At 40.2% G+C, this 23,229-nt stretch overlaps 4 protein-coding genes and 1 pseudogene across 7 annotated transcripts; 3 read left to right on the forward strand and 2 right to left on the reverse strand.

The window, feature by feature from the left end:
- Positions 1–177: 177 nt before the first annotated feature.
- LOC144005147 (uncharacterized) lies at positions 178–5,055 on the reverse strand (annotated as a pseudogene). Its single transcript, XR_013279511.1, has 3 exons — positions 4,575–5,055; positions 3,766–3,927; positions 178–3,025 (listed from the first exon to the last, which is right to left on the reverse strand). The product of XR_013279511.1 is annotated as an uncharacterized LOC144005147 (transcript).
- Positions 5,056–5,537: 482 nt separating this feature from the next.
- On the reverse strand, positions 5,538–9,234 carry LOC144005151 (uncharacterized). Its single transcript, XM_077503139.1, has 2 exons — positions 8,782–9,234; positions 5,538–8,448 (listed from the first exon to the last, which is right to left on the reverse strand). Exons 1-2 carry the CDS (start codon positions 8,903–8,905, stop codon positions 7,022–7,024), a joined length of 1,551 nt encoding a protein of 516 aa, XP_077359265.1. The 5' UTR covers positions 8,906–9,234; the 3' UTR covers positions 5,538–7,021.
- A 779-nt stretch (positions 9,235–10,013) lies between these two features.
- On the forward strand, positions 10,014–12,616 carry LOC144005150 (uncharacterized). Of its 2 annotated transcripts, none has more exons than XM_077503136.1 (2): positions 10,014–10,507; positions 10,772–12,616. In XM_077503136.1, exons 1-2 carry the CDS (start codon positions 10,384–10,386, stop codon positions 12,313–12,315), a joined length of 1,668 nt encoding a protein of 555 aa, XP_077359262.1. In that variant the 5' UTR covers positions 10,014–10,383; the 3' UTR covers positions 12,316–12,616. The 2 variants fall into 2 exon arrangements, with proteins under 2 accessions (XP_077359262.1, XP_077359264.1); XM_077503138.1 differs by having other exon boundaries at positions 10,015–10,489.
- A 980-nt stretch (positions 12,617–13,596) lies between these two features.
- Positions 13,597–17,237, forward strand: LOC144005159 (ER lumen protein-retaining receptor 2). Its single transcript, XM_077503150.1, has 5 exons — positions 13,597–13,903; positions 14,429–14,529; positions 14,614–14,772; positions 15,846–16,098; positions 16,200–17,237. Exons 1-5 carry the CDS (start codon positions 13,813–13,815, stop codon positions 16,232–16,234), a joined length of 639 nt encoding a protein of 212 aa, XP_077359276.1. The 5' UTR covers positions 13,597–13,812; the 3' UTR covers positions 16,235–17,237.
- Positions 17,238–17,491: 254 nt separating this feature from the next.
- Positions 17,492–22,804, forward strand: LOC144005146 (uncharacterized). Of its 2 annotated transcripts, none has more exons than XM_077503128.1 (7): positions 17,492–17,836; positions 17,937–18,139; positions 18,235–18,321; positions 18,439–18,537; positions 18,827–18,937; positions 19,010–19,133; positions 20,404–22,804. In XM_077503128.1, the coding sequence occupies exons 1-7, from the start codon at positions 17,827–17,829 to the stop codon at positions 22,152–22,154; spliced, it is 2,385 nt and encodes a 794-aa protein (XP_077359254.1). In that variant the 5' UTR covers positions 17,492–17,826; the 3' UTR covers positions 22,155–22,804. The 2 variants fall into 2 exon arrangements, with proteins under 2 accessions (XP_077359254.1, XP_077359256.1); XM_077503130.1 differs by having other exon boundaries at positions 20,506–22,804.
- Positions 22,805–23,229: the final 425 nt, after the last annotated feature.

Consider the following 23,229-nt stretch of genomic DNA (forward strand, 5'->3'; position numbering starts at 1 on the left):
TCGCAACTCTAGTTCTTTCATTTCAAAAAAAAAAATAAATAATCTATTTAGCTTCTATAAACCAGCAAGCAAATTCTTTAAAACAAACACTTAATTCTATACCGTGAAGGGATGCGATTTATACTGTGATATGAATTTTAGGCCATTTCACCCAGCTCCACCATAAAGACATACACAAGGATTTCAGTATTTAATAAAGATTAACAAAAGTTTGAGGACACACCTTGTGAAGGAAAATATTTTTAAAAAAAAACACACACACAAATGCTCAACAAAGCTTCTGGAGCTGCATTCTTCAAACTATCTTGTTTCGCTGCAAAATGCTGAAAACGTGTCGTGAGGGAAGCATATGAACCTTAACCACAAAGCACTGAGAAGACAAAAATGTATCAAAGTGTCAAAATTATTAGTTCAATTTCTAATTTCTTTTTTATCAATATATATAAAGTTACAAAAAAAATTCATGTTTGTAACACAGACAAAATGTATACGTTACTCAACTTTGTTTATAAAGCACTTTGAAACAAACATTGCTGTAAACAAAGTGCTGTTACATGAAACAGAAATCGGTCATGCATTAATGAGTAAAATTCTTTTCTTATCAAATTAGTCATTTTGTATTAAAAAAAAAGAAAAAGAAAAATTCAAAAAATGATCGACTCGAAAATTGGGAACTGAAAATCGAATCAAATTGGTCTGATTAAATCGTTACATCCTTCGCCCATTTTTTATATTTATTATATATCTATAATATATATATATATTTATCAAGTAAGTTTCTGTGTGCCCTGCAATTGGCTGGCAATCGCCAACTGCCCAAAGCCAGTTGGGATAGGCTCCAGCACCCCCGCGACCCTTGTGAGGAATAATATCTATATTATCTTTAAGTGAATAATGATTAATAATTATAATGAATTAATATAATATAGTATCTATATTATGTATACATGATCAATATTATATATGTAAAATGATCTCTAGGTCTGCTTGTGAGTGTGAACGGTTGTTTGTCTCTCTGTGCCCCGTGATTGGCTGGCAAGCGGTTCAGGCTGAACCCCGCCTCCTGCCCGAAGCCAGCTGGCATAGGCTCCAGCACCCCCGCGACCCTTGTGAGGAGAAGCAGCTAAGAAAATGGATGGACGTTTCCGAGCAGACAAAAGGTTTTTCTCCAGTGTGTGTATTCTCATGTGGATCGTTAAACACGACTTATCACTGAAGCTTTTTCCACAATCTGAGCAGGCAATAGGTTTCTCTCCAGTGTGTGTTCTTGTGTGCATTGTTAAACATGACTTATCACTGAAACTTTTTCCACAATCTGAGCAGGCAAAAGGTTTCTCTCCAGTGTGCGTTCTTGTGTGTCTTGTTAACTTTGACTTATCAGTGAAGCTTTTGCCACAATCTGAACAGGAAAAACGCATCTCTCTATTATGCGTTCTTGTATGAATTGTTAACTTGGACTTATCAGAGAAGCTTTTCCCACAATCTGAGCAGGAAAAAGGTTTCTCTCCCGTGTGGGTTCTTTTGTGTCTTGTGAAACTTGACCTATCAGAGAAGGATTTGCCACAGTCTAAGCAGGAATAAGGTTTCTCTCCAGTGTGCGTTCTTGTATGAATTGTTAACTGTGGCTTATCAGAGAAGCATTTGCCACAATCTGAACAGGAAAAAGGTCTCTCTCCAGTATGCATTCTTGTATGACTTGTTAACTTGGACTTATCAGAGAAGCCTTTGCCACAGACTGAGCAGGAAAAATGTTTCTCTCCAGTGTGGGTTCTTTTGTGTCTTGTGAAACTTGACCTATCAGAGAAGGATTTGCCACAGTCTAAGCAGGAATAAGGTTTCTCTCCAGTGTGCGTTCTTGTATGAATTGTTAACTGTGGCTTATCAGAGAAGCGTTTGCCACAATCTAAACAGGAAAAAGGTTTCTCTCCAGTATGCATTCTTGTATGACTTGTTAACTTGGACTTAATAGGGAAGCCTTTGCCACAGACTGAGCAGGAAAAAGGTTTCTCTCCAGTGTGTGATCTTTTATGACTTGTTAACTTTGACTTTGCAGTGAAGCTTTTTCCACAATCTGAGCAGGAAAAAGGTTTCTCTCCAGTGTGCGTTGTTCTGTGACTTCGTAAGTGTGGCTTTTGAGAGAAGCGTTTGCCACAGTCTGTGCAGGCAAAAGGTTTCTCTCCAGTGTGTGTTCTTGTATGCGTTGTTAAACGTGACTTATTAGAAAAGCATTTGCCACAGTCTGTGCAAGCAAAAGGTTTCTCTCCAGCGTGTGTTCTCGCATGCATTGTTAAACGTGACTTATTAGAGAAGCGCATGTCACAGTCTGTGCACGCAAAAGGTTTCTCTCCAGTGTGTATTCTTGTATGTGTTATTAATGCCGACTTGGATGAGAAGCGCATGTCACAGTCTGAGCAGGAACACGTTTTTTCTCCAGTGTGCGTTCTTTTGTGTTTTGTTAAACCTGACTTATCAGAGAGGATTTTGCCACAATCTGAGCAGGAAAAAGGTTTCTTGCTAGCATGTGTTGTTGTATGTTTAGTTAAATTGGACGTAGCAGAGAAGCCTTTGCCACACTCGGTCCCGCCAAAGGGTTTTCCCCCCGCGTGTTTTCTCAAGTGAGCTTCCAAAATCCTTTTTGAACACAATGTTTTGCCACACTGAGAACATACCCAGTCAGTGTGACGCGACCCATCACCGTTAGCGCCTTCATCATCATCATCATCATCATCTTCAAGTGAGTGTGACCTTATGTCATCACTTTGCGCTCGTGGTGGGCCCCAACGGCCTGCATCACCTTCTGCAGCCGTTGAGCTGCTGATTGGAGGCTCCACCCCTCCGTCCTCACGTGCACCTTTGTCTTCATCGTCACTCTTTAAAGGGGCAAAGGTCATTGGTGACTTGGTGACATCATCCTCAACCTCATCTTTGACACAAAGGGGGGTTTTCTCTTCAAAGTAAGGCTGCTCTTCCAGCTCCTCCTTTTTCACCCCCTGTTGCTCAGGACAAAGATATTTTTCACCGACGTCTGCAGGACGCAAGAAGACACAACACGCATTTGGTTTGATCGACTTAAATCTCAAACGTGACTTGATGTTGTGCATTGTTTCTACAGCGGCACTTTGACTTTTACTTGCCCAAACTCGGACTGGCGAATCAAAAAAAAAAAAAAAACGCACTTTGATGTAAGAACTAGGGTCTGGACGATTTATCGTTTTGGGATCGAAAATAATAATAAATAATATTGACATGTTTTGTTCAAAACAAAATGCTTATTCTGTAGCGTTTGTTTAATCATCAATCCAAGCAGGAAACTAACAACTCTTTAATGGCTCAATTACTGTCGGCCGTAAACAAGCCGCCACACAGCACGCTAATGTGTGTAGCTTATTTACAGCTTAAATTGTTTGTTTGTTTTTCCCAGATAAACCAGTTATAGTTCTGTATTAATTTTCAAATAAGGCACTTTTTTGTTTTATGTAATTGTTTCTTAGCCATTTCACATGGCAAATGTTTGGCCGAGAGTGTTTTTGCGACCAAAATAATGGTCAGCAAATATTTGTAGGGTATGGAATGAAAATAAACATTTGAAAGACGCAAATTTGTTTGCTGTTATAATCAGAGCTGCTAAAATAACAGTCTTTCAGTCCTGGATGCACAAAGTGCCGATGATATGAAGACTACATTAAATGTAAAAACAGAAATTGATCAGTTATAGGTATCGGCCATACTAAGCAGGAAATTATCGGTATCACGGCTCCCGCTCACCCTCGTCTTCATCTTCCCTCTTTAAAGAGACGAAGGTCAGTGGTGACTTGGTGACATCATCCTCAACCTCCTCTTTTTTGATGCAAGGATGCTCTTCCTCCTTTTTAACATGAGGAGACTTCGGCTCCTGTTGCTCAGGACGAAGATATTTCTCACCCATGTCTGTGGGACCACAAGCAGACAAACACACATTTGGTTTGATCAAGTCAAATTTCAAGCTGATTAGATGATTAGTGATAAGTAATTAGATCTATGGACACCCTCCAACCTGAATCGGTTTTTAAGACAACTAATTCAATTCAAAATTACGTGACTAAAATAAATCCGATTCGACGTGTAGAATTGGCATCAGACCGTCATGACATTGCATCACTCTGATTGGCTGTTAGGTAACGAATTGGCGCATGGGGCAAGAGAGAGAGAGAGAGAGATTGTAAAGTTAAAGGGTGTGACGTTCGAGTGATGACAGCCAAACTCTGGCAAGACATGGAGACGCAAGTGGACATGTCAGGTGGGATTTCGCGCCATCGAACGTACCAATCACGAGCGAGCGACGTCCGGCCGTTCAAGAATTGGCGACATGTGCGCCGCAAACGGCCACGTGCTAGGCGGCCCTTCAAAATCATGTGATCTACGCCGGTCGTCAACGCGGTAGCTATCATAAATTACATTTCATCAATCGGCTGCAACGCGCACGCATCCGGTGTGATTTGAACAATCGGAATGAATACATGAACGTATCGGCTGCGCCTCCGGAACGCATCACAGGCGCATCCGGTGTCATCTCGCCTGATTTGAAGTGTACAAACCTGCAATGTGTAGCACAACTCGAGGCTCCTCGCAAACATCGTCCAGCGGTGGAAGATTTTGCTCGTTCTCTTCTTTTACTCCGAAGGGTTCCTCCTCGTACTTTGGTGTCGTTCTTGCATACATTTTTTTGAACAATAATGCCAACAAAGTCACACTTGACCCTAAACACACTCTTGACGTGTTCTGCGTATCTCTTTGTTAGCGGCGAGCGAGCTGAGCTAAGCTAAGCTAAGCTAAGCTAAGCTAAGCTAAGCTAAACTACAATAAATTAAGCTAACTAGCCGAGAAGCCTCAACGTGCACCGACTCGAGATTATCCACACGCTAAGATTTAATAAATGACGTGATTTGGCGTCCTGTGTGAAGGCTGCAGTCGGTTGAGCACGAAATCGGAATGAATTATTTAGCAGAGGGCGTCTGGTTACGTGGGAAAATGAACAAATGAAAAAACAAGGAAAGTTTTGCTGCTGCCTGGAGCCGGGGCCCACGTGGAGGTCGATAGCGGAAGCTCTGATGAATTTCAAAATAAAAGTAAGGGAAAGTTCGATCGATTTCAAAAATAAAATTAAGCTTAACGCTCACGCGTACGTCGATTAACGGAAGCTGTCGATCTTGAACGAAAGTCAAGCAAAGATGTATATTTATATTAAAATATGTGTATGTTTTTTTTAAAGTAGATTTAGGTAGGAACTTGGACATTTTTTTTTCAAAATTATTAAATCACATTTATAATGGTTTAAATCAAACACATCATGATTTAACAGAGAAAATGATATCCCATTTGTCAATTTTGATCACAGCAGTCCAGAGAAATCCTAATTTGAAGTTCATCAAATCCCCCTTTTTTTGTTTCTTGCAATTACATGGGTGAAAGGGAAAATCTTGTGATCAAGAAATGTGGTCTATTAACTTCAAAATGCAATATTATTGACAATATTTGTACTAATATTATGGAGACGTGTGTTACCAGTGGACTGTTTATTTGTGACATCACTGATCACGTCCCTGTTTTTGCCTTTTATGACTGCAAATTTAAGAAAGATTCGATGGAATTTATGAAACAATTTATGCATTGAATAATAGTTTAGCGCATCAAAAGTGAGATCTCGTTGATAAAGAATGACATGTTGACAATGCTTACCACGCTCTATAACAAAACTGTCCTCTGAATCAAACCTGTATGAAGAGGAGACATAAAAGGAGTCCTTGGCTCAAAAAAAGAATAGTTAATGCTTGCAAAATGAAAAATAACCTTTAGAAATAGTTTCTCAAGGCAAAAAACAAAAGAATCAGAACAAAGATGTTACAAAAACAAATTAACTGACATAAGAACAAGCAAGCAGTTACATTACAGGCAACAGCTGTATGATAATCAAAACAATATAAAAGGTACGTGCGATACGTTAAATCATTTAATTAAACAAGGAAGCACTAAATCATCATACCCTGATAATTTGGGGGTGGGATTAAATGCGAATTGGACTCTAGCTTCTTTTTTTGTTTTGTTTTTTCCACTTTCTTTGTTGTTGGTTTCTTGCTTTTTGGTGGAGCCAACTGAAGTGATTTCAATGTATGTGTTTATTTTTATATGATTTGGGCTTCCAGCTCTTAACACCCCTGAAAACTGGATGTCAAATTAGAATAATTTGAAGAAATCACCATGCATAAAAACAAGATGGTCGGATGCTATTTTCAAAACGACCAACCAACTATTGAAGATTGACATTTCATTTTGAAAATAACATCCAACCATCCATTTTGTTTTTCCCATGCAAAACACTGGGAAAGGATGCATGGTGATTTCTTCACATTATAATTTTTTGACATCCTCTTTTCATAAGTTTTATGAGATGGAAGCCCACATAATGTAAAAATAAACATATAAATACTTGAAATCACTTAAGTTGTGGGACCTGAATCTATAATCTATGAAAGTTTGAATTTTTGAATGGAATTAGGAAAATTATTCAACTTTTTGAGGATATTCTAATTTTTTGAAGCGCACTTGTACAACAGTCTGAGTGCTTGGCACAAGTGCTAATAATCAAATGTAGATCATTTAAAATCCCTGTCATTGTATTTACCTTTAATATTAAATGTGGAAAATGTATTATAAAAACCATATATAAGGCACAGTACATAATGTGCATTTACAAGAAAACGTGCCAAATTGTAGCCGTCAGGTTGGTGTAACATATTAAATACAAATCCAATTTCAAACTCGGGTAAGTCAAGACACATACAATACACAACACAAGTACATAGATTATTTGTTCATTGTACCATTTCAAATGTAAATTCATCAATGAGATCATATCAAGCTTGGTAATCTTTGACCACAAACTGAGCAGGTAAAAGGTTTCTTGCCAGTGTGGGTTGTTGTGTGGGTTTGTAAGCTTTCATTTACAGTAAATTTCTGAACACAAACTGAGCAAGCAAAAGGCATCTCATTCATCAGTGTGGGTTCTTGTGTGTTTTTTTAAGTGTTCCTTCCGAGAAAAATTTCGACCACAAACTGAGCAGGAAAAAGGTTTCTCTCCGGTGTGGATTTGTGTGTGTCTTTTTAAGTTTCGCTTCTCAGCGAATTTTAGGCCACAAACGGAGCAGGCGAAAGGCTTCTCTCCAGTGTGGGTTCTTGTGTGGTTTGTTAAACTTCCCTTCACAGAGAAACTTTGACCACAAATGGAGCAAGCAAAAGGCTTCTCACCAGTGTGTGTTCTTGTGTGTTTTTTTAAGTTTCCCTGCCGAGCAAAAGTTTGACCACAAACTGAACAGGTGAAAGGCTTCTCTCCAGTGTGGGTTCTTGTGTGTATTTTTAAGTTTACCCTGTGAGAGAATCTTCGCCCACAATCTCTGCAGCCAAAAGGTTTATCTCCAGTGTGGGTTCTTGTGTGCATTTTTAAGGTCCCCTTTTGAGCAAAATTTTGACCACAAACTGAGCAGGTAAAACACTTCTCTCCAGTATGGGCTCTTGTGTGTATTTTTAAGTTTCCTTTATGAGCAAAATTTTGACCACAAACTGAACAGGTGAATGGCTTCTCTCCAGTGTGGGTTCTTGTGTGTATTTTCAAGCTTACCCTGTGAGAGAATATTTGCCCACAAACTGTGCAGTCAAAAGGTTTCTCACCTGTGTGGGTTCTTGTGTGCATTTTTAAGTGCACTTTCTGAGCAAATATTTGACCACAAACTGAGCAGGTAAAGGGCTTCTCTCCAGTGTGGGTTCTTGTGTGTATTTTTAATTGTGCTTTCTGAGCAAAATTGTGACCACAAACTGAGCAGGCAAAAGGCTTCTCACCACTGTGAGTTCTTGTGTGTCTTTTTAAGTTTCCATTGTGAGCAAAATTTTGACCACAAACTGAGCAGGCAAAAGGTTTGTCACCAGTGTGGACAAACACATGTTTTGTCAATTGATACTTGTAGCCAAAAGTTTTCCCACACTGAGAACATTTCCAAGGTTTGCTGTCAGTGTGACATGTCACATCACTGTCAGACTCTTCATCGTCATCAGTGTGAGCAGACGTGTCTTCACCATCTGACATTTGAGCTAATCGGCTGTCTGCTTGTGATCCTCCACGGTGGTCCTCATCATCTTCTGCTGTTATTTGTTGTCTTGAGCTGCTGCTTGGAGTCTCCGTCCCTTTGTTATCTTCATATTGACATTTATCTTCAATCTTTAAATGGACACCACTCACAGGCAACTCTGTGAAATCCTCCTCCTCTTTAATGTATGGTGGCAGCTGCTCCTCTTGTTTTATGTTGGGCGGCTGTGACTGCTCCTCTTCTTGAACTTGAAGAGGCTCCAAGTCCCCCTCCTCTTTCACACCAGGGAACTCTGGCTCCTGCCGCCCAGGACGAAGATATTTTTCACTGACGTCTGCGGGGACACAAGATACACATGGTTTGGGTTAAGTCACTGACTCACTTGTGATATTATGTATTTTATAATTAAGATTATCACATGGGCCACATGAGTTAAATAACAAAACATATATATATATATACATATATATATATATATATATATATATATATATATATATATATATATATATATATATATATATACACACACACACATGTGAGAAATGTACCAAAGAGACTGAGAAAAAAACTGTAAACATAAGGTAACAAGTGCCCGGACGAAGAATTATTTCAAAAATAAATACAGACATATTGTTTAAAAGTATTGATTAACCAAGTGACAAACCTGCTCTGTTCAACACAACTCGAGGCTGCTTGTAAAGAGCGTCCAGCAGTTGACGTTGTCGCTCGTTCTCCTCTTGTGCTCCACAAAGCTCCTTTTCGTGCGTGACGTTCGTTCTTGCATACATTATTACTCAGAATTCACAACACTTTATGCCTGCAGAGCCAATTTGTCGAAAACAGAACCCTCGTCTCTTTTTCTTGGCGGCTAGCAAGATAAGATATGATGAGCTAAGCTAAGCTAAGCAAGCTAAACAGGGCCGAGATATTTCGACGAGCACTGTCTCTGATACGAATTTAACCAGACACGAAATGTAGCAGTTATGTTTGACGTCAAAAAAGTAATGACGGACTCACAGTATCGATGTTTAAGTTTGTTCAGTATTAATTCCAGATAAATAAAGCGCTTGTGGCTGTCTGTGTCAAGGCGCGATCTGTAACCCGCATGCGCAAAAGATCGGCCATCTTGGATTGCTAACTACGGCAACTACACTATAACAAATAACCTATATTCCTACTCGATAGTGCGCGTTCGTAAAAACATGAATACAACATGAAAAATATAGATTATTGAACGACGCATTTTTAAGGAACTTTTAATCCTATATGCTGAACATATTACTTTTGATCTCATTACAGTATAGAGTATGCATTGTTACACTTTACAGTAAGTCGGGGTGTGTGTGTGTGTGTGTTTTAAACGACCCCCACATCTCACCCAGCCCCAACTATGATACTGGCCACTCTAAAGAAAATAACAAATAAACCGTAACCACTCTCACAGCAAACTATAATTACATTATATAGAGAATTTCCAATAAGACGCTACATTTGTTGTGGGGGTGAAGCGGTGAGAACTCTTCAGAACAATTTAGTTCCAATAAAGTCCAATCCTTTTCCATTAATGTCCAAAGGACAACACTATCCTTTTCGCATACCACCAACGACAACTATTTGCCTCCGAGGTTCACAGTACTCATGACCATGAGCTTTAATTATTTTCTGGGGCACATGCGCCACCATGCGGTCAAACTCAGAAATCACATGAAGAGAAGGAAACATGATTTAATGCTGCAGCAGCAGATATCATTGAGGACAAAATAGGTTTCCAGTTTTCTTATTCGTCCAAATGCAGTGTGAAGATTATTATTATTATTGTTAGTACTACTATTAACCAGATCACTCTACTTCAAACGCGTTAGTTTAGGATTTCTTTTTTACATTTTGTCTTTTTTTGTGGCACGTGATTTGTCCAACTGGAGTTGCCGTACATTTCACGGACGACGCCATTCCAGGTTGCTTTACGTAGCTACAAAAGCTTCACTATATAATTCATAGGAATTCTTCCTGAATTTATTGGTTGAACTTACACATGGACAGTGTGAGTCAGTCACTAATTTATTGAGGTAAACATTAAGCTAAATTACGTGTATGTTTCAATTCGTATCAGACAGTGCTCGTCGAAATATCTCGGCCCTGTTTAGCTTGCTTAGCTTAGCTTAGCTCATCATATCTTATCTTGCTAGCCGTCAAGAAAAAGAGACGAGGGTTCTGTTTTCGACAAATTGGCTCTGCAGGCATAAAGTGTTGTGAATTCTGAGTAACAATGTATGCAAGAACGAACGTCACGCACGAAAAGGAGCTTTGTGGAACACAAGAGGTGAACGAGCGACAACGTCAACTGCTGGACGCTGTTTACAAGCAGCATCGAGGTGTGTTGAACACAGCAGGTTTGTCACTTGGTTAATCAATACTTTTTAAAAATATGTTTGTATTTATATTGAAATTTACCTTTTTAACTGCTGTCCTCTTCGTTTTTTGCCCTCTTTGGTTCATGTTCTCTCTGTGTTTTTCCTTGGTGTTTTGTAAAGAACTGATCCAATGATGTTCGTTTTTTTAACAATCTTGATATATATATATATATATATATATATATATATATATATATATATATATATATATATATATATATATATATATTGTGTCCCCCGCAGACGTCAGTGAAAACTATCTTCGTCCTGGGCGGCAGGAGCCAGAGTTCCCTGGTGTGAAAGAGGAGGGGGACTTGGAGCCTCTTCAAGTTCAAGAAGAGGAGCAGCCACAGCCGCCCAACATAAAACAAGAGGAGCAGCTGCCACCATACATTAAAGAGGAGGAGGATTTCACAGAGGTGCCTGTGACTGGTGTCTATTTGAAAACAGAAGCTGAATGTCAATATGAAGAGAACAAATGGGGGGAGCTTCCAAGCAGCAGCTCAAGACAACAAATAAAAACAGAAGATGATGAGGACCACCGTGGAGGATCACAAGCAAACAACTGGTTAGCTCAAATGTCAGATGGTGATGTGACATGTCACACTGACAGCAAACCTTGGAAATGTTCTCAGTGTGGAAAAACGTTTGGCTACAAGTATCAATTGACAAAACATGCGATTGGCCACACTGGTTTTACCTGCTCAGTTTGTGGTCAAATCTTTTCTCAGAAAGGAAACTTAACAAAACACACAAGAACCCACACTGGAGAGAAGCCTTTTAACTGTTCAGTCTGTGGTAAAAGATTCTCTCAGCAGGGAAACTTAACAAAACACAAAAGAACCCACACCGGAGAGAAGCCTTTTGTTTGCTCAGTTTGCGGTCAAAGTTTCTCTGTGAAGGAGAGTTTAATCAAACACACAAGAACCCACACTGGAGAGAAGCCTTTTGCTTGCTCAGTTTGTGGTCAAAAATTTACTGTGAATGAAAGCTTAAAAATACACATAAGAACCCACACTGGTGAGAAGCCCTTTGCTTGCTCAGTTTGTAATCAAAAATTTTCTCAGAAGGAACACTTAAAAATACACACAAGAACTCACACTGGAGAGAAGCCTTTTGTCTGCTCAATTTGTGGCCTGAGATTCTCTCAGAAGCAAAACTTAAAAATGCACACTCGAACCCACACTGGAGAGAAGCCTTTTGCCTGTTCAGTTTGTGGTCAAGATTTTACTCACAGGAGAACCTTAAAAATACACACACGAACCCACACTGGCGAGAAGCCTTTTGATTGTTCAGTTTGTGGTAAAAAATTTGCTCATTATGAAAGCTTAAAAATGCACACAAGAAGCCACACTGGTGAGAAGCCTTTTACCTGCTCAGTTTGTGGTCAAAATTTTACTCGCAAGGGAAGCTTAAAAATACACGCAAGAACCCACACTGGAGAGAAGCCTTTTACTTGCTCAGTCTGTGGTCAAAATTTTGCTCAGAAGAGACATTTGAAAATACACACAAGAACCCACACTTGTGAGAAGCCTTTTGCTTGCTCAGTTTGTGGTCAAAAATTTGCTCATAGGGGAAACTTAAAAATGCACACAAGAACCCACACTGGAGAGAAGCCTTTTTCCTGCTCCGTTTGTGGTCAAAATTTTGCCCGCAAGGGAAGCTTAAAAATCCATACAAGAACCCACACTGGAGAGAAGCCTTTTCTCTGCTCAGGTTGTGGTCAAATATTCCCTAGTAAGGACAAAGCTACGAGGCACAAGTGTGCTGGCGAGAATAGTGATTAATGTAGCTTGATATGATCTCATTAATGATTTTACATTTAAAATGGTGCAGAAATCATGTCTACCGATGAATGAACTCATGATTTGTGTACTTGGATCGTGTATTATGTGTCTTGACTTAGCCAATTTTGAAATTTAATTTGTTTTAAAATGTTACATCAACCTGAAAATGAGCTGCAGATTAAAACTATCTGATGGCTACAGTCTGGCATGTTTCCGTGTAAATCCACATTCATATGCACTGTGCCTTATATATATTGTTTAGATTACATTTTCCATGTTTAATATTAAAGGTAATTACAATTACATTGATTTAAAAAAAAATATACATTTTTGTCATCTATTTGCAAATGCTGACAAATAGCACTTGGGAACTATCCATCCATTCTCTCGACCGCTTATTCCTCACAAGGGTCGCGGGGGGTGCTGGCACCTATCTCAGATGGCTCTGGGCAGTAGGCGGGGGACACCCTGGACTGGTTGCCAGCCAATCGCAGGTTTCATAAAGCACAAATACAGTATATAGTGTAAATATAATATACAGTATCTCGCACAATTGAGTACGCCCCTCAAATTTTTGTCAATATTTTATATCCTTTTTGATAGGACAACACTGAAGAAATGACAACTTGTAACAATGTAGTCAGTATAAAATGTCAAATTTCTGTCCCATCCCAAACAATTGACTGCTGGCAACAAAACTGAGTGCAGCTCTAAGGGCACATTTAACCATTTTACCCTCCCTGCTGTCATGTGACTCATTAGTGGTACAAGTTCGGTGCACATGCTCAACATCATATCCAGAGGTTGTCTTTCGAAAACACTGCTGCCAACACCTATTTGGTTCTGATGACGTCAAGTTTGTGTGCTGTCAGCCAGCTTGTTGTTACGTTAACAATGCAATAAAATTATTTACAGTGAGAGTTGGACTCACTTTTGCGATACTGTACTGTAACGTAAGCACAATTCTTTAATGCTGCATTTGACCTTGACACAAGTAATATTTGTATTGAAAGAATGCCTTGAGTTATAAAATAAAGACTGTAGAAAGGGATGGATTACATTTCATTTGTTTCGCATAGTTGGGTGGGGGGGCAGCTTTAGCGCATGCGTCTTTTTGCAAGGTAACGTGTGACATCGCGCTTCCCTTCACTTGTCCAGCCGAATTAAGAAATTCCGACTGTTTCCCCGAATTTAAACGCAACGCGTGTAAGCATAAATTATGATAATTAAGCAAGCTCTTCTTCTGATTGGTCGAGCTCGGAAGCGGATACGATGCCCTATTGGCTCTTGCAGTCTTGGTCACGTCCCGAGCCACGTCGCGCATTACTCGCCATTTTCCCTTAGCTAGCTACCGTCACTTTACTTTATCGTCGTGTTGTTGTTGATTTTTTTTTCTTTTTCAAAGGCGATAAGGCTACATATTTTTCGTTATTAGAGACTCGTTTAGCTCATCGCGGAGTCTTTATTCCCCTCGTGTCTGGCGGAGCTCTCTCAAACATGAATATCTTCAGGCTAACCGGTGATCTGTCCCACCTAGCAGCCATCATCATCTTGCTGCTAAAAATATGGAAAACCAGGTCTTGTGCCGGTAAGTCGCCACATACGTTCACCAGAAACCATTAGCACTTTATATCAGGACGTTGTAGTTACATCATACGATTATGTACGCATCTGTAGCAGCATAATGCTTGTCAGCTAGTTTTAGCTAGCCTGCACAGATTGTAAATTATTTAACGATCGAGATACGTTTGACAATGTGCAATTGTTGCTCATTTAATTATCTCTTAATTTGGAGTGCGAGCAATCAAAAGCACAAAAAACAATGTGGTTTGGTAAATATATGCACCAACGTTAGTGAAGCTCTTTCGATTAAAAGGTTAAAAGTCGAGTTGACCTCAGAACATTATGTGCCTGTTGCTTTTTTCCTTTTAATTTTGTCGTTAAAGATGCCTTTTTGGTTGTATGCTCAGTGACTGAAGTGACGTGGCATCAAACAGCACCCTCGAGTGATAACAGAAATGTTAGCTGCTAAGCAAAACACACACGTCGAAACCGACAGGAAAGAATCAGTCAGGTACGGTTATGCAACGGACTTTTTGATGTTTTTGCTCAGGGATTTCCGGAAAGAGTCAGATCCTGTTTGCATTGGTGTTCACCACTCGCTACTTGGACCTGCTCACAGCCTTCATCTCTTTATACAACACAACCATGAAGGTGAGATGCGTTGCTCATGCTCTTGTATAAGATGTGGATCGATATGTTTCGACTTGGTTGACTGTTGCCCATTTTGTCTTTCAGGTGATCTATATCGGCTGTGCATATGCCACCGTGTACCTGATCTACATGAAGTTCAAAGCCACGTATGACGGAAACCATGATACGTTCCGAGTGGAGTTCCTCGTCGTTCCCGTCGGAGGCCTCGCGTTTCTCGTGAATCACGACTTCTCGCCGTTGGAGGTCAGACGTTCTGCATGTGTGCTTGCGCCACTCAGATGAGAAAGTTCAGAAACCTTTTTACATTGATTGTGACTTATGGCCAGATGTCACGGCGGAGTACCGCGCTTGTCTTCATACTTGTGCGCAACCCACCCGGTGTTGTTTGAAAAATGTGCTGCACTTTCACTCCAAGTCGCGACGGCTGATATTGGCTAGGATGCCACAGAGTGGAGGTTCCTTTGCATTGTATGGTCAATTCTGGAAGTCGTTCTGAGTTTCCAGAACAAGAAACAAATCGAAAAAAAAAGGTGTTTTGTGTCTTTATAATGCTTGCATTTATACAATTGCCTATTGTAGCGTTTGAGAAATGACCAGGTCAAGCTACAAGCTGGTAACAAATTCTTTAATGCCAATTAGCTGTAACCACATCGAAACACACGAACATGCTAACATGCGTAGCTTCCGAACAAAAACTCTGCGTTGCCCTGGAAACCACATAACCCGCAAACAACACACAAGGATTGCTAGGATATATTTGCGCACCGCCTGGCACGGCCTCTCTTCCACCGGGTATATTTACTGTTTTAAAAATGGTGGTGTTGCGGAAACTATATTCATGGGAAACTGATTACGTCATCACCGCATGTGACTAAATGGACCAATCATGAGCGATGCTACGTCAGACAAGAAAAGTGTCAGTCATTGTTGTACTACTTTATTATTCCCTACAGAAACAAATATGAGTTGAATGAAGATGTAAAATCCAGCCATTATTGTTCATCTCAGATAGCGGCCATTTTGCCACTTACTGTCGACGGAAAATTACATCACAGTTGTTTGAGTAACCAATCCCGGCTCGCCTCTTTTCTGAGTTTGCAAGCAGAGCCGTGATTGGCCGTTACCTAAGCCCTTAGTAACCGATGTTATCTTCAGTTGGCAGCAAGTCACAAAATGGCCGCCCCCTGAGATGGATCAAAAGATTGAACAAACGGTGACAAGTGACGACCCATAAAATGTCAGGAGTCTGACTGCTTTTGAGTGTGAGGCCGCTGACGTATTTGTAACATGCAGTCCTCTCCTGTGCTCGGCTCCAGATCCTGTGGACTTTCTCCATTTACTTGGAGTCAGTGGCCATCCTGCCGCAGCTCTTCATGATCAGCAAGACTGGCGAGGCCGAGACCATCACCACCCACTACTTGTTCTTCTTGGGACTCTACAGAGCCCTGTACCTCATCAACTGGATATGGAGGTTCTACTTTGAGGGATTCTTCGACATGATCGCCATTGTCGCAGGGGTGGTGCAAACCATCCTCTACTGCGACTTCTTCTACTTGTATGTAACGAAAGGTACGTCTGTTCACATCTGTCACTGGATAATGCTGCACTGACAGCATCATGTATTTTTGATCAACACTTCATTATTTGGATGCGTGTTCCTCTCATTGTAGTTCTCAAAGGAAAGAAGCTGAGTTTGCCTGCCTAAGTGCCAAAAAGGAGCAGACTAAAAGAGGGGGACTGACAGAGTGGACACCTCCGACCCCGCCCCCCCTTCCAACTCCACCAACCAACCACTCCCTCCTCTCCTTCTCCTGCCAGAGTAAGATGCCTGAGACCGAGAGCAAGTCTGCATCGTCTTCTGACCAGCATCAGAACATCTGCAGAAGCTAATCGTAGGCTTATTGGGTATCTGTTTGACGCATCTTGCATTAACTTTTTTTTTTAATTACTTTGTATAATGGAAGGACAACGACGTGGGAAATATTTTCTACATAAAAAAAAAAAAAAAGTTCTCTAAAAATAATAGAGATTTTGTTGCATTTCCAATTTCATTTGGCCTTGTATGATATTGAAACATTTATGGTGGGATATTCACTGTTTAAGACGGTATGTACTTTCTCAATAAATGCACATTGCTTTTCTTTCACATCAATTTTGAGAGGAAGACTGCAGCCTCCAAACTTGATGATAACATTGAGTTGTATTCTTCAGCTTTTGTATTGTTTTGTTTGTTTGTTTGTTTTTTAAACATGATGTGATTTTTATGTTTACAGTGATGAAAGTTAGTGTTCAAAAAAAAAAAAAAAAAAGCATGGTTGGAGCTCAGGAGTCTACTCATTGTTGAAGTGTTTTCACGGTTAAGTATCGGTTATTAAACATTGTTGAATCGATTGGTAAACAAAGATAATCAACACAGGATGTGACAAATCAGAGCACGCGCGCTCATTTAACTTGAAAAAATTTACAATAATGCAATTTTTGAACATTCTGGTGGGTGCAGATATTTAGGTTCATCTGGTTAATAATGAACAAGTCACAATTGTCCCACTGTTTATAATTGTAACTTTGAGAGCACTCCTCTGCTCTGTTAGATTCAACTGTAGTTGGCTTTGTTTTTAAAAATGTTCACACAGGCAATTCAGAACTTTAAATTATCTAATTTTTCCACATGTTGCCAATGCCACCACAAATAAAGATGATGAAATCGCTTTTCTTGTGTCGGTTATTATAAAGAGCTGCGTGATATAGTAGAATCTGTTATTATTGGCCAGTGGACAGTTGTTTTTTTTCTCTTTTATTCGCACAAATCGATACACGATAAAAAAAAACAAAAAACAAAAAACCTGCAAGAATATTTGGATTGGTCGTAGTTAGATTTCCCTAACACTAAGAACGCCATTTTTCAAATCTGCACTTAGTTTGGACCGTCACGACCACCTTACTTCCGCCCGTCATTTTGTTTTCCAACCACGTCAAAAATCCTCTGAAAAATAATTTTAAAATCTGATAATATGCAGCCGCCCAAGTGCAAAATATTGGCCAGTAATTTTAAAGAAATATGATTTTGTCAGTGAAAATGTAGTGGGTTTGTGAGAAGCGGAACCAATGCGCACATTGGAAATGAAAGTCGGACACAAAAATAGCGTCGGACCGAGGTTGAACGTCGACCAACAGCTAACGTTGCTTTGAATTGAAATACTTTTAGTACCATTGAAATACTATTTTGAGTATTTTCAAACACTGACGCGTGGAATTAAAGCGAAAAGTTGGACTGTCTGGACTCGAAGAAAAATAAAAATGAATACAGGTACATCTAATTTTCAAAACGTTGAACGTTACTTTACATACATTTGGTGTACGGTTATGCAATTGTTAAAGTTGAATTAACCTCCTTATATTTCATGTAGGTGTGCAACTTTCAGTGAATGCTTTGCGCCTCTTGGTGTCACCAGTTAAGCTCGTCTCTGCAGCGATCTGGCAGATCATCGAGCAACGAGTCGTGGCTGATTATGGTATGCTGGAGGATTTTGTTTCCATGGTTACAGACGCTGTCCCAGAGCTGCTCACCAACTGTCAGCGGACCCAACTCATCCTGGGCTTCAGAGCACAGGTTAGGCAGTCGCTCCCAATTAGAATGCAATCATCCAGCATGTAGAAATGAAATGTTCATTTCATGTAATCCTATTTTTTTTGTTTTTGTTTTAGTTGATCCTTGAATTATGTCGTTTGGAAGGCAAGGCTCATGTCAGTGATGTAGAGCAACACCTGGATAGGATGAACATCCTTGTCAAGGTATTCATCTGCATGAGTTCACCTCATTTGAAAATCATATACACGTAATGACTTAATGGGATGGTTGCACGAGTCACTTTATTTCTGCTTCTCATGAGATTTCACAATGTTTTGCAGACCTGTGTTGCAAATGACCACGTCAGTCCATGCTCAACTTTTGTGGATTTTGTGAAACTCTTACGGAACAATCCAGCTGAGAGGGATCACTTTTTCACTGTAAGTGTTCATGCTGAAAACAGAATGAAACGTGTCATGCAGATGATTGGCTTAAAAAGGGGGCTCATTGTACTTTGATTTCTGCAGAAATTGGTCATAAAATGTGGGCTCACCTGTTTTCTGAGTTTGGTCATGTTGTAATGATTGGCTACCTGAGCCCCGCCAAACCGCAATGTTTTCAGTCGACGGCAAGTGGCAAAACGGAGAACCGCATTACATTTACGTGTTATTCCGAGGCTTCTCGTTCCAATTATCAGAGTCTTAAATGTTACATTTGGTTTCCTTTTAGGAGGTTTTCCCCAAGGAGTTTGGCCCATCATACGACAAGGCTCTTAAGTCCCTGTTGGAGCTTTTTTTGTCCCGACTTGAGACATTTCTTCCTGAGCAAACCTTTCAACAGGTACACACAAGAAAATGACAACATCTTACAAAGACGCTCCTTCTGTTCACAAGCACATTTCTTTTCTTGCAGGTTGCGTCCACATGTGGTGAGGTGTCGTCTGTTCTGGGCGACTGCTTGGATACCATGCGTAGCTGCAATGCACTTCGAACTCTGCTTCGGTATTACAAACAGCAAAGGCCACTTAGACACAATGGTAAGTCTTTTTCAGTTACTCTGATTTTTTTGTCTTCAAGTTACCAACACGATGAGTTCTGAGACGATGTTTGTGAAATAAAATGTTCTTAAATTACAAACAAATAAAAACTATTAAACACATAAAATACAATGTAATTATATAAAGCATATACAGTGTAGACATCCTATCTTTTCATACCGTACATTTAATTAAACAGTAAGAAGAAGAAAGTAAATACGAGTTATTGATGTTCAAGTTCAAGTGAGACTGCTGAGATGAATGGCATGATGTCGTGCAACATTATCCATCTTCTTCACCACTGTCCAACATTCTGATAGTTAGCAACCTTCGTTTCCATGGAGATCGCCTGACTTTTCTTCCCACTTAGACTTGCCTTCTCTTGACTTGCGCTTTTTTTGCTGCCATTATCTGCTGCTGTCATCGTCCTTTGCTTGATCAGCTATGCTCAATAATATTTACTCGCACAGAAAGAAACGTGTGACTTATCCAAGGTACTGCAAGCGCCGAAATGCTCACTGAGACTACAAGTGCCGGAACCAACTGAATGCGCTAACAAGAGAGTGAGAGAGACAAAAAGACACAAAGAGAGACATAGACAGAGAGCCGCTTAAAAATAAGAACTTGTGAGCGTGATACAGCTTTTTTTTTATTTTTTGAACATTTATGAACATCATCAGTCAGCCTTTGTCCACAACTGCAAAACGTTTAGAAAGTAAAAGTTCATAACTAGAGGACTCCATGTTTGACCACAACTACACTAATGCCACCTGGTGGCAGAAAATTATCTCAACACAAATCTCAATGCTGCAGACTCGTGTTCAAACAACGTTATGAATTACTTACAATAAAATTAATGAATAAGTTAACTAAAAGATATAACCACATTTGTATGTATTGGTTACCGTATTTGTCTACTTCTTTTATATTTATGAACAAGAGTGTGAAAAACTTGAAAACAAAGTTTTATTGTACCTTTAGAACAATTATAACATGCGATTATTCGAGAGTTAACTATGGAAATAATGCAATTAATTACATTTAAAAATTGTAATCGACTGCTAATTTATAAATCAGTGTATGTGTGAGCGAGTGCACGTGTGTACATGCAGTATCACGTGGGAATTAAATTCATTTTAATGTTTTAAGTTGCATTAACAATGGCATAAAAAAAACATTAAATTATATTTGCTGATACCTGCAGAAACCCTGTATTAGTTGCTGACCGATTATTTGAATAATTAAGCATCACAATGTTGTCTCTTTACAGATATTTACTCAGATGGCACCTACATCATGTCTGCTCTCAAGTGTGCTTCAGTAAAAGATGGTTTTTTGCAGGAGACCCCTGCACGCACATCTTCACACAAAGAATCGAAAACAACCACAGGAAATCAGCCCAGGATCGAGTTTGATGAGGAAATCGCAGACGATGAAGAAAATGTGGAAAGTCAACGTAAAACGGATGGTTGTGTTCAAGGGAAAACACTTGATGGGACGTCGCAGTCTCGACTTGTGCGTCGGAACCGAGGACTCAGGATGAAAACGATGTTGTCGGAAGAGAAAAAAGCACTCGGCGGCGAAGAAGATCTCCCAGTGAGCAAATCTGTTTCCAGTCAAATGGAAGCGTCGATCGTGAGCCCTCCTGATTATCGTGACAGCGACGACAGCGGAAGCGAAGAATCTTCCTGGTCTTTCTATTCCGACGAGGACTCTCACGGTAGTCCAAGTTCATGGTCCGTCTACTCCGGTGAGGAATCATCTGATGCGACCTCTGTCGATTCGTTTCCAAATGAGCTCACTTCCGACACGCAACAAGACAAATCATCAAAACGTCTCCAAAACAAAGTTCCTCGGAAAAAGTCTCATCAAGTCAAGTGCTGCATCTGCAACGAGCAAGTGAGCACCAGCCTGATGACCCACGTGAGGACGCACTTCCCAGACGGTCGGTACAGCTGCCCGCATTGCAACGGCGGGTTCAAACTCTTCTCGTCTCTCAAGGCGCATTTAGTGAAAAAATGCTACGATCACGCTCAGCAGCCGGTCGGTCCCGAGGCGGGCCACGATCTTTATCAATGCGACCGCTGCGAGAAGGCTTTCAAGTATAGCCGCTCGCTGGAAGCCCACAAACGGACCCACGATGAACTCTACTGCGGCGTGTGCAGGAAAATCTTAAAAGACGCGGCCACGTTGGAAAGGCATAAGGCCTCTCACACGGAGTTTCGGTGCACCCGCTGTGAGGAGGCCTTCACTCTTTTTAAGCCCTTGCGTCGACATTATCAACAATTCCACAATATTTGCAGGCCCTTCAAGTGCACGTGCTGCTCAAAAACCTTCTCCAGGCTCGAGTATTTAATCAGACACGAATGGAGGGACGCTGGCCATCTGCCGTTAAAGTGCAACATTTGCGCCATGGGATTCAAAAGCGATTACGATCTGATTTCGCATCAGAGGGTTCACACCAAGGAGAAACCCTACCTCTGCGGAGTGTGCGGGAAAACCTTCTCCCAGAAGACCAACCTGCGCCGGCACCATCGTTTCCTCCACAGCGAGCGGAAGAACGAAAAGAAATACTTTTGCGCTGAGTGTCAGACGTCCTTCAAAGAGAAAGGAGGTCTGATACAGCACCACAAGCGCAAACACCTCAACAATCTGATCGACCGCTGCCTGTGCCCGTACTGCGGGAAGTCGTTTTCGGCGTCGTCCATCGCGAGGCACAGGCTGATGCACACCGGGGAGAGGCCGTTCGCCTGCGACGCTCCCGATTGCAACAAGTCTTTCCTGACGGCCACCGAGCAGAAGAAGCACGTCCTCATGCACCACTCGACCGAACGCCCGTTCAAATGCCATATTTGCGGGAAGGGCTTTGTCACAGTCGGCATACGCAATCAGCATTTGAAGATACATTCAGGCAAGAAACCGTTTGTCTGCGAAATTTGCGTCAAGGGCTTCACGAAGCGCCACGCCCTGAATAGACATAAGAGAGGTGTGCACGCAGTTTTAAAAGAGGACGAGTTGTGATCCTTCCCGACCCAAATTTGAATGATGTTTCGTGCATGAAGAACAGTACAGTATGGTGGGAGGTAGCTTCACGCCTTCTTGTGCTACAATGCTATGCTAACGAGCTAATTGTGCGCCATTTTTAATCACACTTATTTTGCCTCTGTTTTTTGTTTTTGTTTTTTTACATCACTGTACGGTATAGATTTTTATTTATTTATTTTGTGCTAATTCATGGCAACTAAGATGTTGACAACACTTTGGCCATAGTCCTGTTGATCAATCTGTAATTTTATTTAATTTAAATAATGCAAAGCAATAAAATTAACAACAATAAAAACAAGCGTTCCATTGTCATTAAATTTGGTGATGACATCAGCAATTGTCATGTTATTTCAGAATGCACTATAATTGGTTTGCTGTGTTCTAAATTTGATATAAGGGATGTCTAACAAAATAGCTAATAGGTTTTTCGTTGTATTTCCTTTTTGCAGGAGCCCTTTTTTCAATTTCACAACACTTTACAGTACATGTCCTGCATGATGACTGTGCCCCACTGCACACAAAACAACACCCGATCCACTTTTTCCCTCTTAAATATTGACTCACTGCCACTTTTTGAATGCCCTTCAATTGTTTTGTCTTAAATCAGGGGTGCCCAAATGCATCAATAAAACAAGTACTTAATTATTACAACTCTTTTACTTCATTCTAGTTAAAAACAAATAAACAAACAAACAAAAAATACAGAAAAAAAAGTGTTCAACATGCAGCTTGACTACTATACTGCTGTATGGCATCATTATAGGCCAATCAGTGAGAGGCTAAACAAAATATATATTTTTTCCTGTAAAATAGAAAGTGTGTTTGTTTGTTGGTTTGTTTATTTACTTATAAACATTATCTTGCGCTTTACAATATACATTTACTTCTTCCTACTCCCTTGAACATATACATAGATATTTATTGGATGTTTCTTTTATTTTATTTTATTTTTTTTTTTTTTTACTTTTAACTTTGTGTTTATATAATTATACGTGTATATGTGCATATGTTCAATAAACTTCAAACTTCAAACTTCAAACTTCAATACCGC

Source organism: Festucalex cinctus, chromosome 17, assembly GCF_051991245.1.
Source record: "Festucalex cinctus isolate MCC-2025b chromosome 17, RoL_Fcin_1.0, whole genome shotgun sequence".
Taxonomy (NCBI): Eukaryota; Metazoa; Chordata; class Actinopteri; order Syngnathiformes; family Syngnathidae; genus Festucalex; species Festucalex cinctus.